We start from the raw sequence: 17,138 nt of genomic DNA, 5'->3' as shown, positions 1-17,138 counted from the left end.
AAGCATACATGTCTGGGCATATATAAGATACTCGAGAAAGTGTCTCAGGCCTGATAAATAGCAGAAACAGTTTTGAGTGTTTTTATTTTTTTGTTGTTGTTCTTGTTTAAAATAACAAGATTTAAATACCAGCAATTATTTTGAGTAGAAGTGATTTAATCATTTTATATGATGGCTTTTTTTTTTTAAACAATGCCAAGAATGACATTTCACACTTTTATTTGTAGATTATTCTGATTACATCATAAGTATAAATTTTGTATTCAAGTTATTCCTAAGCTTCATGGGTTAAAGCTTCAAAACAGTAGCTGAGCATCACTGCTTATTTTTATATTTAATTTACTGAAGTATGTTTGTAGTTTCCTACTTCAAATTTCACTTTCTTATCAGTGTGTATGAGTGTTGTCCAAAGCCTAACACAGAGGTGGCTTCAAAATGACTCATCCTTTGATGGCAGTAAGTGCAGATATTCACAGTTAATTTGTTTGGATCGAGTGGATATAAGGGCGGGAACAGTAAAGGTTTCTTTGAAAATAACAGTGTTATCTGACAGAAAACACTGTACCTTCAGGTCACGAACACTTTCTGCAGTTCCTCATATAATACCATCTTTAGAAAGTCATTTCACTGAGGAGTTCACTTTGCAAAGATGTCCTTTCTCACTTTTATACCAAAGTTTATAATTTCACATAAATAAAAACAGACCATAAATGCTGCTCTTCCTTTCCAAATGTTAAAGTCAGTATTAATGTTTCATATTGTAATAAAATAATGAGCAGTAATGGGGTTAATAATGGTAATGGTAAAATGGTATAATGGTAATGGTAAAATGGTATAATGGTTTTCAGCTACAAATATGAGATAACCTATCTGACTAGATGTAATTTTTTTAATGTTTAAAAAATATAATAAAATATACTACTGCTGTAACTGTACATTATTATAAAACTTTATCAGTACCACTGAGTAAAATCAGTATCAGTAAACTTTTTATTCCAAGAACAGGTAAGACTGTAATTTCATTTCTCTGTATCTATTTGAATAATGACTTATACCTGGACATTACCACTGAAACGGATCCTAGATACAGTGTGCCTGGAATTCACCCCTAAGGTGTGATCTTTGGATGATTAGAATCAATTTGTGAACCTTGGGACTGTACAATAAGCCCATGTATTTCTTTTTACAGATATAAAGAGAAAATGAGTGATGGGGTGGTGAATGGTGGTACAAAGAATAAAAGCACAAGATCAAACAGCATCACAGGGAATGAGGAAGTAAGGAGGAATTTTTAATACAGTTCTGCCTGCCTGTCTGAATGCGTGGCTAATTCATTCACCATCTCTTTCAGCTGAAAGCAGCTCAGATCTGACTGTATCTTATCAAGGCAAAGGGTGAGTTACTCACACTGACATGAAGAACAGTAATATCTGATATATTAGCTCAACAGATTGCATTACTGCTCAGAACATACTTGTGCCCAGCTGCTTCCATCTCTCTGCAGTATCCTTCCTGGGGTTATGTTATATTTACAGTCTTGAAATGACAAAAAAATATATATAGGGTAGACAAATATTTTTGTGTTGTTCTGTCTTTAAGGGTTTTTTTTTTTTTTGTGGAAAGCAGGTGGAAAGCATTATAGACCAACACTGCAGGTAATACTGGATTAGGAATTTACAGATTGGCATTAATATTTATTTGAGCTCAGATTAGTCAGATCCAGATTATTTTATGTAAATGTAACGTGATGCTACAGCTCTTTGTGCATGCAGATATATGCAAAAATAGGATAAAAGCATTGCAGCTGACCTCCTTACAGTTAACACAGTTGAAACTCTTGTGATGTAAGGCCTTTTAATAATGCAGAAATCCACTTGATCACCACACTACTCAGCCTCCAATGCCTATGGGATCATGACATGCATTATAGGAAATTAGCTATCCCGAGACGTCTCCTGCAAGGTCAATGTAGTGTATCATGCAATTGGAAAATGGGTCGAAATGAGCAATCACACTTGAGACATTGTGTTCGTCCCAATGCTCCACTAAACAAGAATTCATTATTTACCTACAATCATTTGTACCACATGGGAACTTTCTTTCTTACTTACAATAAATACTGTATGTGCATTCTCATTGTTTTTCTAATATACCATATAGTGACATTTACAGCAGTGGAGTACAAATATAAATGCACTTTAGACTCTCTATTGTGCTTTGGCACCAGCGGCAATGTCTCATACTACCTCACGAGACATTCTCTGCTGTGCATAATTTGCTATATTTCCATATTGTATTAATGTTTTCACTTTTCAGCTTTTAAATTAACATTTTCTAATACAGCACATTCAGGCAAAGGACATCCATAGATCATTAACAAAAACAAAAAGAGAGAAAGAAAGAAGAAGACAAAATAGAACAATGTTTTTAGGTACTCTTTGAATATAACAGTGTTCTTGCACACCCTGTGTGTCAGAAAGCAGCCCAAAGGGCAGTACGTGTTTGGCAGAGGAGCTATTCCAGTTGTTAAAGTTCTCAACAACATACATCATTTGCTGATATTCTCTCCAAGGTTACAGAAGTGCTTGCGTTTGTGGAAAATGTTTCATGAGGCTTTATCAGGCTGATTGAGCCAAAGCCACTAACATACCTGTGGGCTACAGGCCAGTGTAGCTGTGGTAGTCATAATAAAAAGGCTACAGTACAGTTTTTATTGTGCTTAAGTTTTGTGTAGGCACTTAATGATGCAGAATAAAAAGGAACGCTTTGTAATTATTATGATTGATGCTCCACTGCCATCAAGTGGAGAGGCAAGAGTCTGCAACTGAAGGCCATTAACAGTGAAGTAGATAATGTGAAGATAAAACATCCATGGGGAAATTTATACTGTTGTTCATGTATGTAGTTTGTTTATTATTTGCTATTAGATTGAAAGCAAGCAAAATTGCAGTGATGCTTGAATTTTTATGTTTTGTAAAATATTTTTTAGCAAAAATACCTACTTAAATAGACCTTCTTTAAAACTCAAAAACAATACACCCTGCTCTGAAGGTATATTTCATATAATTTACTTTGTTTAATGTTAACTGAGTAGGTTATAGTCTGATCTGAACTTTCCTATATGTCACATATTTTTCATCATGATTCAAATTAAATATAACAGCTGAAAGCCATGAAGGTTAGTGATTTTCACCTGGATTCACCTGACTGGTCCATGTCCTCCCCAGCTGGTAAAATGCACCCAGTAGAAAATGCTTTGCTTCTCACAGATGTTGAATAAAATGGTCCTGCAGTCTGTTAAGACACATCTGGTTTTGGAATACAGTCTGTCTTACGTCTCCAAATGCACTGAGGTTTCTTAACACATAATCCTGCTGATTCTTTCACCATTAGAGTTGAATAGACAATATCCGAGTGACCCTGGATGTATGGAGAGTTTGTCACTAGAAGTGCTACTAAAATTATTTTTCTTAAAAAGCTATGTTTTTGTTGTTGTTTTTTTGTTTGTTTTTCACACTTTCACCAAGAAAGGCAAATTTACCTCAGTATAACTCAAATCTTGCAATTCAGCAAGGTTATTCAGGTACAATAAGTGACACATACCAGTAAAAAAATGTTTTTATCTGTGGCATGAGAATGCCATGTATTGTAGGAAATCTCAGTACCTTTTCTGGAGATGTGCCTAAGGGTTTGGATGTGACATCAATAAAATAAATCCATACTTCATTTCATCCTTATGTCAAAGATTATTTTCTTCTTTCTCCTTGAAAATGACAAATCGTCTCTTCAATTAGATGCAACAATAAACCAGACACTGTTTGAAATGATAAGAAGGGTCCAGTAGGAAAATGCACCCTTGTCTCAACTTCTTATCAATTATCAAAATTTGCGAAAAGTGAAACTTTTGAAACAAAGTGACATGGAAATCTAGACTAATGGTGTGACATGTCTGGAAGAGCTTGCAAAGCTTGTTTTAAAGGCATGTCTTTAAAAACAATTATTCTTATCCTGTCTGGTCATTTCATATGAGTCAAACTGTACCCATTTATTGAGAATACTTTTCAGCTGGGAAAATCGTGAAGACCTTTTCAGCTCAAACATTTCAAAAAAAAAAAAGATGTATGTCAATGTGTCTGCATGACAGAATACTTCAGTACCAAAAATGTTCCTTATCATTACTTATGCAGCCTATAAAACATTTGATAAATAAACTGATATACTTGCAAATGGTTATTTTGTGGCAGATTGATTTCAAAGTGCACACATCTACATCATTTACATCTTCACTGTTCTACTTGTGCAGTGTGGAGCCACATGGCATGTGAAATATAGATTTGTAGATGATGCAAATGTACAAAAGAATGCATACTTTTTTATATTCCATCAAAGGTTCCACTATAGAAAGTCATTAACATATGAAAGTTTATTTCTTGGGTACCATTACATTTAACGAGTTTCTTGGTAGATATTGCACTTCTTTTATTTCATATGTTACAATCATTCCTGTATAGTTAACTCTGCTTTGTGTCCTCATGGGGTTAGTATCAGTCTTTTTTCAGTTTGCCTTTAATCTTTTTAAATTCATTTCAGTTGTAGGCATTGTGGCGGTTTATGAAGGTTGTAGCAGTCAGACAATCGAAACGTCATCTTCCCTGCGTGCCTCATTGCCTTTATGTTTATATGCACATTATATTCTAGTTGTTATGGGTCTTCTGCCATTAATAACATTTTGATCTGTGCCAACTATGTTCCATTTAGCAATACTTCCTCATGACTGATACATAATTTTTTGTCTCATCCAAGCCAATTTTTCACAATATTTCATCACTGGATTCTTGGCTGTGTTCTGTACAAATACTGAGCTACAGTGAAATATAAGACAATGACGTAAAAAGGTTCCTGAAAGTGAGCAGTATTATTATTTTTAAAAGTACATTTCAGCTCTTTTGGTTAACATTGTCTGCAAACTTGCCACCTTTACCTTGCTGCTGTTGATAGACTGAATGATGCCTGATCTGTATATGTGCAGTGTCATTAACCTGGGAACATACAGGTGAATAGTGCTGTCTTCACTACTAGCCTTCTCCCTGCACAGAGCATAACAATGTTACAAGAGATAGATGGGAAACTGCTGTATCTGATTATGGAAGCTGAGCTGTACAACTCCCCAGTCCTGCTTTTAGACTCTGCTTCTATAACACCAGAGTTAGTCTTGAGTGTCCCAGCTGCTGCCTTGACCCGTGCTGAGGACTACTGGCAAAGGCTACAGGGTATACCCACAGCTGCGTTCAATTCAATTTTGTTCCTTTTAGCATCGAAGTGCAGCTGGCAAAAGTAAACATGGCAGAAAGCAAAGATCTTTTGGTACACATAATCAATTTGGATACAAAAAAAGTTTTGTTTTTTTCTTATCTTGATTTCTCTAACAATAAATAACTAGCCAATCATCTGATGCAGTAAGAAAGTGCAATGTATCTAACACTCCATGGCATGGTGTTCCCTTCAGGCAATAAACTACATCTTTTTTGCTATTACGGTGTGCCTTAACATTTTAATTTATTTATTTAATGACACAAGACACTGTTAATTGCAATGTAGTTTGTTGCCTCAGGGCAGCATTATGCAATTAGACCATTTCGTTAGGGCAATAATTCTAAAACAGTGCTATTAAGCTCCGTGGGACTGCTTGTTTTCGGCTGCTTCAACACACTGTATTCAAATCATTATCTTGTTATCAGGCAGCTGCAGGATTTACTACCTGGCTGATCATTTGAATCAGGTGTGTGGGTCCAGGATTGGGGTCACAGGCGAACCTCTGTGTTAACATTTTGAAAGCACTGAGGGGCAGAATATATACGTAGGGAAAGTATGGACTAACATGATGAAATATAAGGTTCAGTTAGGGTCATTCCCTCAGTGAGGACAGTGAACTTCATGAGTGTGAGTTTGAGGAACACTTCAAGTTAAGGGGTCATTTAAGGGTCAGACATATAATGCAGGGAAAAAGTGGGTTTGGATAACCCATCCTGGGTGAAAAAGTAATTGCCACCTAAAAGTAATAACTTCTTATACAGCCTTTGGTAGCTAAAACTGCAATCAAGCACTTGTGATAATCTCAATTAGATTTAAGCCTAGACTTTGATTAAGCCACTCCAAAACCTTCATTTTGTTTTCTTTGAGCCATTCAAAAGTAGGCTTGTTTGTGTCATTGTCTTGCTGCATACCCAAAGTGTGTTTGAGCTTCAGGGAATTCTATTTTTTGGCAAATGTGAGACAAACCTTTGTGCTCTTTTTGGTCAGCAGTGGGTTTTCACCTTAGAACTTTCCCGTAGATGACATTTTTGTTCAAAATCTTTCTTATGGCTGAATCATGAACTCTTACCTTAACTGGGGCAAGTAAGGTCTGCAGGTCTGTTGATGTTGATGTTGCTGGCAGTAATTAGGCCTGGTGTGGCTAGTGATGTTGAACTCAGCTTTTCAAAACACGTGGTTAATAACAGTTAATTCATGATTTAACAAGAGGGGGTAATTACTGTTTCACATATGGCCCAAAAAAATTGGATAGCTTTTTTCCCTTAATAAATGAAATGATTGCTTAAAAACTGCTATTGCCGGCAGTGGCTGTTCCACCTCATAAGACTACTTCATTTAAGATATTCCAGCATTATTAATTTGCTTCGACCGAGGAGCAAGTAGTCATTAATATTAATATTAACTAATGTTGATTAATGTTAATATTAATCTATAAGGATAAGCACTAGCACTTTATTGTTGATTTTTTTGTTGTTGTTTGTTTTGTTTTTTGTTTTTTTGTATGGGTTAATCCATCTTTCTGTAACATTCTGTAACATATTCACCTTTAATGGTGAATATGGTGATTTTTTGTTTTTATGTTTGTTTTTGTAACGGTATAAACAATGAAAGGTAGTGGATTGGCCAATTCGTCATCATCGACTCTGGGCTGGACCAATTACAATACATTTGTATTGAGGTGAAGAGGAAGCGATTTGTCCTGTACTTCAGCTAGAATGAAAAAAACTCCAGTTTTGTGTCTTTTTTTTTCAGCTAGAATGAAAAAAAGACACAAAACTGGAGTTATTCTGTGTCTTTACGCTGCACAGCTACCTCTTCTTCTCTCATTCTCTCCCCTCCCTCTCCTGTTGCTACTTCAATCATGAAACTGATCAATGATCAGTGGGATCGGCTTTTCTGTCGCAAGTCCCGTCTCTCTTTGTTTGCTTATCGCCCACTTTGCGCCAGAAAGAAGAAACCAGCAGATGTCGAGCTAAACAACAGCAGCACATTTAAGCTTGATAAGCTGTTGTTAGAATTTATTTGATATTACTTTCTAGTATCAGCTGATGTTTGATGGAGCCACAGCTGTAAAGCTGCTGGTCATGATATCGGTTTGGATATGTGGTGAGAGGGAAACGTGAAGATAAAACCAGGAGATGTCCTTAAGTGGTCATCTGATGTAAACTGTATAGAAATCATACATAAATACCAACAAGACAGTGTACATCACTGTCACAACAGCGTTTGTTTTCATTCAAAGGCTTTATAGTTTTTCCTATAATACCTGGTGGGCCGGTCTCTAGTCAAAATACCCGGGCCAATATTTTGTCCCAGTCCCAGTCCTGACAGATATAGTTGTTTTGATTTTGTTTGTTTTTTTTCCAGATGACATTATGCTTATCAGTTTTATCTGTATTCCAGCTAAATAGTTAAAATCCCACATGCAATCTATTTCTGTCATTAAACTGTGTTTATTTTTTTTTTAACTGCCTAGCTGTATTGTAATCACATCATACTAGATGCATCAACACTACTAGTTTATTTATTCTCTCACTTTTATTTAACATTGCAATTTTTAATTTAACATTGCTCCTCATCACAGAGAAAGAAAGTCACAAAGAAATAATTATATGTTCAGGAAAGTATAACAATTTCTCTCAGGCATCTTCGCTGCTAATAGCCTGGATTTTATTTTTTTTGTCCCAGCAACATCTGAAGATGACACTTAAATGACCCATGTTACATAAAGACTAAAGTTCATTTGCTTTTCACAGTGAACGGAGTCCTTCCTTCCTTCCCTGCAGGAAGGTGCTCCTCCCTTTCCCCCTCCCACTGACTGTACAGGAAGTTAGCACAAATGATGATAGAGGTCCTGCGGGGTGCTATCTTCAGTCAGCCAAGGGTGGTAATGGGGTTACAGTGTGCAATTTGCTACTCTACCCCTGCAAGCTTACATCAGCCCCTCTCATCGTTCCTCTTAAAAGCGGATTTCTAATCGTTCTGCCAGCAGAAATATAGTTTTGGCTTTGAAGATGGTATTTTTTTCCAAAGAAATAAAGTTTTGACTTTGAAGATGCTATTATTACAGATTAATTTATTTATTTATTTATTTACCCAGGATGGACTTGAGCCTTTAAAAGTGTCTGAGGCATTTTAGATTTAAAATTAAAACTTCAAAAGTGTTTAAGCGGCATAACTGACAAACTGCTTTTCACATTGTATTTAGGGACTATATATTTTAAACACTATTAAGTCTATTAAGAATAAAATATTATTTTCACTACTAAAATATAGTATAAATTAGGAAAGCATGTAAACATACATATTACAGTAACTTTCAATTACATTCTACATATGAATAAAAAACATAACAATAAAAATATTAATACCCCATTAATTATCATTATTAATATTATGGGCAGTTAATGAGAATTTTAAGCACATATCAAACCTGTCATCAAGCACAGTTTATCAGTAAATGAACTGAGTGTTGACTAAATATACTTTTACTCATGAGTTCACTGCATGGAACAACTCACAGCTACACAATAGAAGCTATCATCTTGCCTCATTCGTTACTTGTCCTGTTTGTATTAAATTGTGCGTGATGAACTAATGCCCAAGGACAACAGAAAATCCCAATAATGTCTTTCAAGCCTTGACATGAATGTGCAAGGTTGCTTATGCAACAACTTAATTCTACAACTTAGTTGTCAAAATATCCACATTGGTATGGGTGTTCCCAAGAGAGCTTTACAAATCAAACAAACCCACAAGGTATTGTAAGAAACAGTTCATAGATAAGGAGATTTATAGATCTTTAGTTTGTAATATGTTGTTTTTGAACAAGAGTACAAGAAATACTTTTGTAGTAATTTTGTCTGCTTATGGTTCAGTATTTAACCTATGATTCAGTAGCTTGTGGAACCACCTTTAGCAACAATAACTGTTGTTTTCTGCATGACTTCATCAGCCTCTCAGATAATTGTGTTGGAATTTGGCCCCTTCTTCTTTATGTATGGCCTGTGCTTCAGTTCACTGAAGTTTCCAGGCATTTGGGCAACAGCACCACCTTGATTCGTTTCTTATTCTGACATTATGTTGCAGATTTGCTCGTCTGCTTAGGATCATGGTGCGCATGACTGGATTTTGCCAAGCTTTAGCTGTTGGACAGATGGTCTCACATTTGACTCTAGAATACCAGATGACTTCATGCTTGATTCAATGACTGCAAGGTGCTCAGGTCTGTGGCTGCAAAACAAGCTCAAAATGATCACCCCTCCAACTGTCAATCGCTCACATGATTGACAGTTGGTAGGGAGTGTTTGTGATGACATGCTGTGTTTGGTTTCCTCCAAACGTGGTGCTGTGCATTATGGACAGACATTTCCATTTTGGTCTCGTTTGTCAAGAGGACTTTGTTCCAGATGTCTTGTGGTTTGTTCACATGCAACTTCAAAAACCAAAGGCATGCTGCCATGTTCGTTTTAGGGTAGCTTTCTTTAGTTATGGTGAGCGAGAATAGTTGTTTTAAAAAATGCAGGTGATTTAATCATTATTTTCAATGCAGAGAAACTATACCAACTGAGTGCTGCATTGTTATCCAACAGAATCCCAAACAACTGCTAGTGCAATAATACAAAACCAATACATGTCCACCTCTTTAAATACAAGTCACTGGATAATAAATTTCTCAAACACAAACACGTAAAATTGGAATTTTGGAACTATTTTTAAATTTTGAGAACACTGCTATATGTTTATACACTGAGATTTCAGATTAAGTACCAGTGATTAGTACTGAAATCTAGAACCTGTGTTATTGAAACCTCTGCAATATAGCATCTGGTATTTATATATATATGCCTGAGTCTAGATAGGAATTTTAAAAAGAACTTCAAATTAGTTAGTATTTTACAGTAAGGAAAATAGTTTAAAGACACTGAAAGTTTTTTAATGGTCAAAAACAACAAAATAAAAAACACTTTGACAATAAACGTGAGAGAAAATGTTAAGAAAAAAAAAACATTGTAAGGATATGCAGTGGATATGTTTTGTGACTCTCTGGCATGGACTAAGAATGAGTTCAAACCAACAGCTAAGTATGATGGTAAAATTGTCATTATTTCCTTAGAGGCAGGGAAACTTGCCATCACTAATTCCTTCAACAATAAATTCTGCACCATTTAAAAGAGTATTTACTATAAACACAATAATATTCCCAAACACACCAGTAAATCCAGCAAGGAATAACTTTAAAAGAAATTAAGGGTTAAAGAGCTCATCTCAAGCAGCCAGGTTTTGTACTGGAACAAACAAAGTTCAGCTCACATTTACCATACTCTGTTATTGACAGATGATGGATGTTTATGAGGGAAAGTGAGTGCTGGAGTGAAATTACAAAAATGCTGAACTCCTAAATCTTAAATAAATAAGTATTAAAATGAAACCCACATTGCTCATCTCCACATGAGACCACAATGCGAACAGAAGTCTAGACAGGTAGTCAAGCCAGTAATACACAGACAGACAGACACTTTAAAAACTGGGATTAATGAGGCACTGTGTATGACTCTTTGTGACTTCATTTATGAGCTCACTGAACATCTGCATGCAGTTGACAGAAGTCAGTTGGTATGTATCATAACACCACAGTGTTTACAACTCAGCACATATAAAATCTTCATTATTATTATTATTATTATTATTATTTATGTCTTAAATCATAATCACAAAACATTCAATGAACTCATATGAATGTTCTAAATGTTAGGACTCTTTTGGTTGTGTGATAATCCACAGCAGGCTTTATAATATGAGGTTACTTAGCATAAACCTCATAATAGTCGGTTTTTCCCTTCCACCAACATCTAGCGTCTTTTATGCTTTTTAAGAAGGCTTTTACATTTTTATAAACTCTAGCTATGCCTGGAACTGCACTGGAACACATTTTTTAGAATATGCCCCCAAAAAGAAACACAAACCAAAAAAAAAGATTATTTGGAGTACTGCCATTTTTGATCTGGCAAGTTAGAACAGACCTTTTAGATGCTATCATTCCAGACAATCTATGACTAACTGAGAGTTAGTTAGATATTTAGTTAGATATTTGGGGCGATCTTTCTTCGCCTTTAGACAATAATTCTGATGGCAAAAGAACCAAACGGGACAGGTTAAAAAAAAAAAAAAAAAAAAAAAAAAAGTTAGATATTTGGGGTCATTTTTTGTTTAGCATGTGTCACTCACTGACTCAGGAGTGTGTTGAGATATTGTCTGAAAATACCTGCAGCACACACCCCTCAAGTATTCTATCTCCCAGAAATGAACAGTTTGGTTGTATTTGTATGAAACCCGCCTGCTGTGGATTTTGAACATGTTTAATTTTTATTTGGCGGTTTCAAACTAACTATGGATGTGAGATAGACGAAGTGCTTGAAATGTATAAAATAAAGTGCTGTATAAAGGTATTGTTAAAGTGAAAGTATCATTAAAGTATGACATGCAGTCAAATGTGCTCTATATACATGAGTTTTGAGGGGAGGGGGGGGGGTATGATACAGAAATGAGGACTTCTAGAATATTCTTGCATGTACATTCTTAATAAAAATATATTTAAGTCATTATAGCTGTCATGTTAATATCTTGGGTAAAACAGGGCATGATCTTATCTGATACAAAAGTGAGTATTATAAAACCTAAAAAAAGATAAACTCTTGCACTCTGAAACATTAATTAAGGATTAATAACACATTTATTAATATCAGATAGTGTATTTATGCATTCTAAATAAAGCATTTTGTTGTAGACACTTATTTGCTCTGTTACCTCCAACAATATCCGGTAAAAATTCAGGGATTCAGTGCAGATGTGAAATAGCTTTTATGCCAGAAGACAGATCAACCAACAAACTGCCACTAAACACAGATTCTGTTGACTTTTGCTTTTGCATGACCTCACGTCACCTGTGAAAGTCTGCACGAGGAGTATGGCAGCTCTTTGGGAACATTCTTTCTCCATGACTCAATTGTTCGCTCTGCAGAGACTGGCTGTCTCTTGGCTGTCTCTTTCTGCAAGTCAAAACATGCTACATACAGAGAACATTGTGTCATGTAACCTACCTTGTACATCAAGACAGGTTTTGGGGGTTTTTTTGGTTGTAGCTTGCCAATTTACAGTGAGGTCATAAAAGGAAAATTATACATAGCTAGCCAAGTCTGTTAAAAAAAACAAATGAAAAGACAATTGCTCGCAAATGCCAATCCCAGAACTCGGTGTACTCTAATTATTGGAACCAAAACTTTCACTTCATGGTATTTGATTTGTCTGAACTTGAAGTTAATTAACTAGTGAAATGTTCCATAATAGTTGTCTACGGCAGCACTGCAGTTACTCCCACACTTATTTCAGTCTAAACTTGTTTTTCAAAGCTTTGACATTAGCATTTGACCATGTTACAGTCTGTACCAAAAGAGCAGGGTAGCTGCTTTACCATTTACTGAGGGTGCTAAGCTAAGCACAGCAGCTTCTCAGCCAGTATTGTTGATCTTCTCACCAAGAAAGAAAGCATGTTGGAACATTTCCCCTAACGCCAGGTTTATCATTAACAAATAAAGCTATGCAATTTAGAGGTATAAAACTACTTATGTGATTGAATTATTCTAAAGGAAAAGTTATATTAAACATTAGCAATGATAATGAATTACTTCTTAATAATTTAATGATTTAACATATGGGAAGATTATAATGTATTATATGTTTAACTGACAAGCAGAACCTTTAAAGAACACCATACATGCACAGTAATAATGTTGCTCTCCCCAACAACTGTGTTAAAGCTTGGGTCACTTCTTTTTTATCTTTACATTACAGTTTCTGTTAGCAATACATCTTGTCCATAATCTCAGAAATGAGTGCCTTTCCTGTGTCTGCTATAATTTTAAATCTGAACTGTAAAAAGGAGAGATCATTTAAAAGGTTACATTTGTATTGATGGAGCTGAAATCATACTCTAGTTCACCTTCACCATTAAACACACTTAAAGTTTGGCCAGAACTCCATAAAAGGAAAACTTTGAGACCGCCTTTCACATATCAGTTCTTAAGGGGCAGGATATAAAGAAAGCAGCTTGACTTCATTGGCTAAACTATACCCACATGTAGGCATGGTGTCATAGACAGTGCTGCCTTATTCTCAAACTTGTCAGGGCAGCTCCAGAGACAGCACTGACAGACTGCAACTGAGGTGCTCTTTTGCTCTTTCTCAGTGGCGGATTTGATTAAGCATATGGTTACTGTTATAACCTGTAAGTACATTTTGCACTTAAAAATTTGAATCACCTTGCATTCTATTCATTTATTTGTCACGTCATGTTTATAGTTAATTCATTGACTGTTGGGTTTACTAAGATGTTTTATTTCTTATATTTCCTCTTTTGCATTTATAGATTGCCTGAGTTTACTGCAGCTTTCAAGAAAAGACAAAAGACTTCCATTGTCACATTTACAGTCTGAAAATGAGCTGTACAAGGTAAGTTACTGTTATATATTTAACCATGTGGTAACTGTATTAACATCAGAATTCACAAAATATTTTTTATGTTGAAATATAGGATAAATTATATCTATAATTTCATTTATCTATATAAAATTTCACTGTGTGTTATACTTGTATAACTATGCATGTGACAAATAAAGAACCTTGAACCTTGAAAATAGATCTGATTTTAAACCTATGATTTTTTTTTCTTAGAGTTCTTCATGCCTTTAGTCATCCCCAGCACGCTGTGAATCCAGTTGAAATGGCTAAGTGTCTGAGCCTCAGGCAGGAGCAACAGCTTTATGAACTGTTTTCCATGTCGCACCTGAAATCCACAAAGCCTCCTTGTAAGCATACTGACTATCCAGTGAAGACCCCTTATCCATTATCACATCCATCCTTGCCTTCCACTTCATCTTTACCATCACAATTGTTGCGCTCCCCTCACTCAGCACCAGAAAATACTCGGAGCTGTTTACGCAAGCACATCAGCAGAGAAATCAAGAAGCAAGTTGTGTTTGCAGATGCCAAAGGATTTGCACTTACTGCTGTGCGTATGTTTATTCCTGAACCTTTGTCTCCCACTTCTACCCTGGTGATGAGACCCTCTCCAGCCAAACTGGAAGGCCAGCAGTCAACCTCAGATAAACTGAATCCCTACAAGTTGCGGCTGGGTTTCCCTCAGCCAGCCCAGGACCAGAAAGCCTTTCTTGCACGTTTGCAAGATATGAAAGTACAGCTGGAAAGCTGCAACATTTCTGAGTACACCTTAAGTGGTAAAGTGTTTGTTGCCCATGTCGCTACTGAAAAGGATGTGTGCATAAGGGTGACCTTTGACTCCTGGCGCAGCCATCGTGACATTCCTTGCACATTCTTGTGGCAACATCGCTGTGGGGGGTCTGATGTGGATGTTTTTGGCTTCAACTTAAGCTTAACTCACAACATGGATCCAAGAGAGCGAATTGAGTTTTGTGTGTCATTCAGACCAGGGCCTTGCGCTACACCACACTGGGACAACAACGGGGGACAAAATTACAGAGTGTGGATGGAAAAAGAAAGATCAAATGTGAACCAAGACAACACTAATCGTTCTTACCCCACACTTTCAAAGCATAGGTCACTGTCGTGGCCTTTACACAAGTCCATCAGTGTGCAGAACTGCGCTGATCTACAGTATATTCAGAAGACTCAGGGAAGATTGGAAAACACGTCCAAATTGAAATCACCTAATACCCTCTTCACAGACTTAAGAAATATTATTTTAACTTAAAATATTTAAGAAACAGTGGCTTTAGGGAGGGGTACATGCTTATGAAATCTACCGTGCTATATATGTCTGCGCAGATTCTCAGTCATTCAGGACATGGTAGTCTAAGAAGCTTGCAAAGAAAGCGACTGGACTTCTTTAAGTTTCGTGAAGACATTTTCATCAAGAGACTTTTTCAATTCTGAAACTAAATGGTGGAGAGTCACAGATACTTAAACCTTGTGGAGGTTTTCAGTGGACAGTGCTGGTTGACCTGTAATATACCCTTGAAACAACTCAAACATAATGCACCTCCACCTCCTAAGCTCAACTTGCCTTTTGAAATGTGAAAACTTGTCTAACTTGATATTCTGATTAAAACTGTTTTAAAATATAATTTGTCTTTTTGTCCATCTCCTTGGCAAGGTAAACTGTGCAATATTGCATAGCCGCATGTTGTAGTGTGACATAATATCACTGGGGAAAAAGCAAAAAACATGAGACTTGAATTTGCTTAAGAGAAAAAACATATATCAGCAGATAAAGGTAATTATTCCAAAAATATTTTTTGCTGAGCTAACACAATGAATGGACTTGTATATTCACACAGACATTATTTCTCCAGCCTCAGTTCTGGCTCTGGTGTGTGTTTCCCTCTTGTGCGTCATACATACCAGAAAGAATAAATTAACAAAACAAAACAGATCTTCTGGGCGAGGTGGCAGACAAGCTTTGAATGGGGCGTTGTGTTCAAACACACCCTAACACTTACCTGCTCTAAATGGTTGAGTAACACCCTGGGATCTGTTACATCTTGTCACGCACATGACTGGAGTGGCAAACACCATGTAACCATGGCAGCATAAGGGACAGCATGTACTTTGGATAATGCATGAGTTTGTGTTTACAGTACATACAAGGGTGGAGTCATTATTAGATATTAAAACCACACGGAGGATGTTATTGTTGCTTTTGTTCTGTTTATTCTAATCTTTGGGCTGGTTTCTTTGTCCTACTCTTTCATTTCACACAGGACAGCTCCCAGAAAAAAAAGAAAAAAAAAACATTTTGGAACTGTCATAGCTAAACAGTATCAGCTGGGGTGTTGCATTTGGGGCATTCACAGATGAAGCTGGTTTTCACACCTTGTAGCCTTAAGTACCTATTTATTTATTTTACTTTTTTTTTTTTTTACTATTTCATTTGAGTATTATATTTCCCACCTCTTCCACCTACTAAAAGATAAGCTAAACAACAATGTCAAGTATTTTTTTCCAGTACTGAGATACATTCTCTGAATAAAGGGTCCAAAATAATTATTTAAAAACATTTTTATTCTTAAAAATTAATTACCCATATTGATGATGCATGTTATATTTTGTATTTTTTGTCACATGAAAACAACAGTGACAAATGACAACCTCCTGCCAGTGGGACTGGGATGTTGGTCATTTTGCAAGCTGCTGATAAACACCCTCATTTGTCATTTAGTTTTGAGGACCCATTGCATTCTATAGTGCACAGTATTCACAATCTAATCTCTGGAGACCTGGGGTACAGTCCTTGGGCAAGATACTGAAGCCCCAAATTGAAACAGTGTGGACATTAAGGTTTCCTGTTCATCAATTCAGACACTGTTTCAGACAACAAGTCAAAGTAAGGCATAGCCATCAACACTATAGTCATTTGTTTAGGAACCATGATAATGGCAACTACTACATAAATATTAAAAGATTGTATGCAGACATCCACACAAGGCATTAAGTCTGAGAAAGGCTTTTCACTGGTCGATATCTTTTTTTCTCTCTCATTTTATCTTTTAGAGAGCAGCAGGCACAGCTGGATGGTGGCCAGAAGCCAGCTACCAGCTGCTGGTGATTACAGTGCTAAAGCTCATGTTGTCTGAACAATAGCCTGCAGACTGATCCAGTGGGCTGCAGCCACAGCTGTGATCACAAAGAGTGAGCTTTGGGTAGCTAACAGAAGTGGCTTGCTAAAAGCAAGTAGACTGTAGTGACATGATTTATGCTTTTCCTACATGGTATAAACTCACACTTAACTA

The 17,138-nt window shown here is 36.2% G+C and overlaps 1 protein-coding gene across 1 annotated transcript; it reads left to right on the top strand.

Moving 5' to 3' along the window:
• The first annotated feature begins 14,092 nt into the window (after window positions 1–14,092).
• Window positions 14,093–16,954, top strand: ppp1r3c2a (protein phosphatase 1 regulatory subunit 3C2, duplicate a). The gene is made up of 2 exons (XM_063480296.1): window positions 14,093–15,003; window positions 16,900–16,954. Exons 1-2 carry the CDS (start codon window positions 14,093–14,095, stop codon window positions 16,952–16,954), a joined length of 966 nt encoding a protein of 321 aa, XP_063336366.1.
• The last annotated feature ends 184 nt before the right edge of the window (window positions 16,955–17,138 follow it).

The sequence above is a fragment of the Pelmatolapia mariae genome, linkage group LG7 (assembly GCF_036321145.2).
Source record: "Pelmatolapia mariae isolate MD_Pm_ZW linkage group LG7, Pm_UMD_F_2, whole genome shotgun sequence".
Classification (NCBI taxonomy): domain Eukaryota; kingdom Metazoa; phylum Chordata; class Actinopteri; order Cichliformes; family Cichlidae; genus Pelmatolapia; species Pelmatolapia mariae.
The sequence above is the reverse complement of the archived record's forward strand: the minus strand, read 5'-3'. Positions and strand labels throughout refer to the sequence as shown.

Excerpts from the sequence above, each read along its gene's own strand:
- ppp1r3c2a (XM_063480296.1), top strand. The coding sequence starts at position 14,093 with ATGGCTAAGTGTCTGAGCCTCAGGCAGGAGCAACAGCTTTATGAACTG. Across the intron at positions 15,004-16,899 it reads CAGAACTGCGCTGATCTACA|AGAGCAGCAGGCACAGCTGG; the intron begins GTATATTCAGAA and ends TTTATCTTTTAG.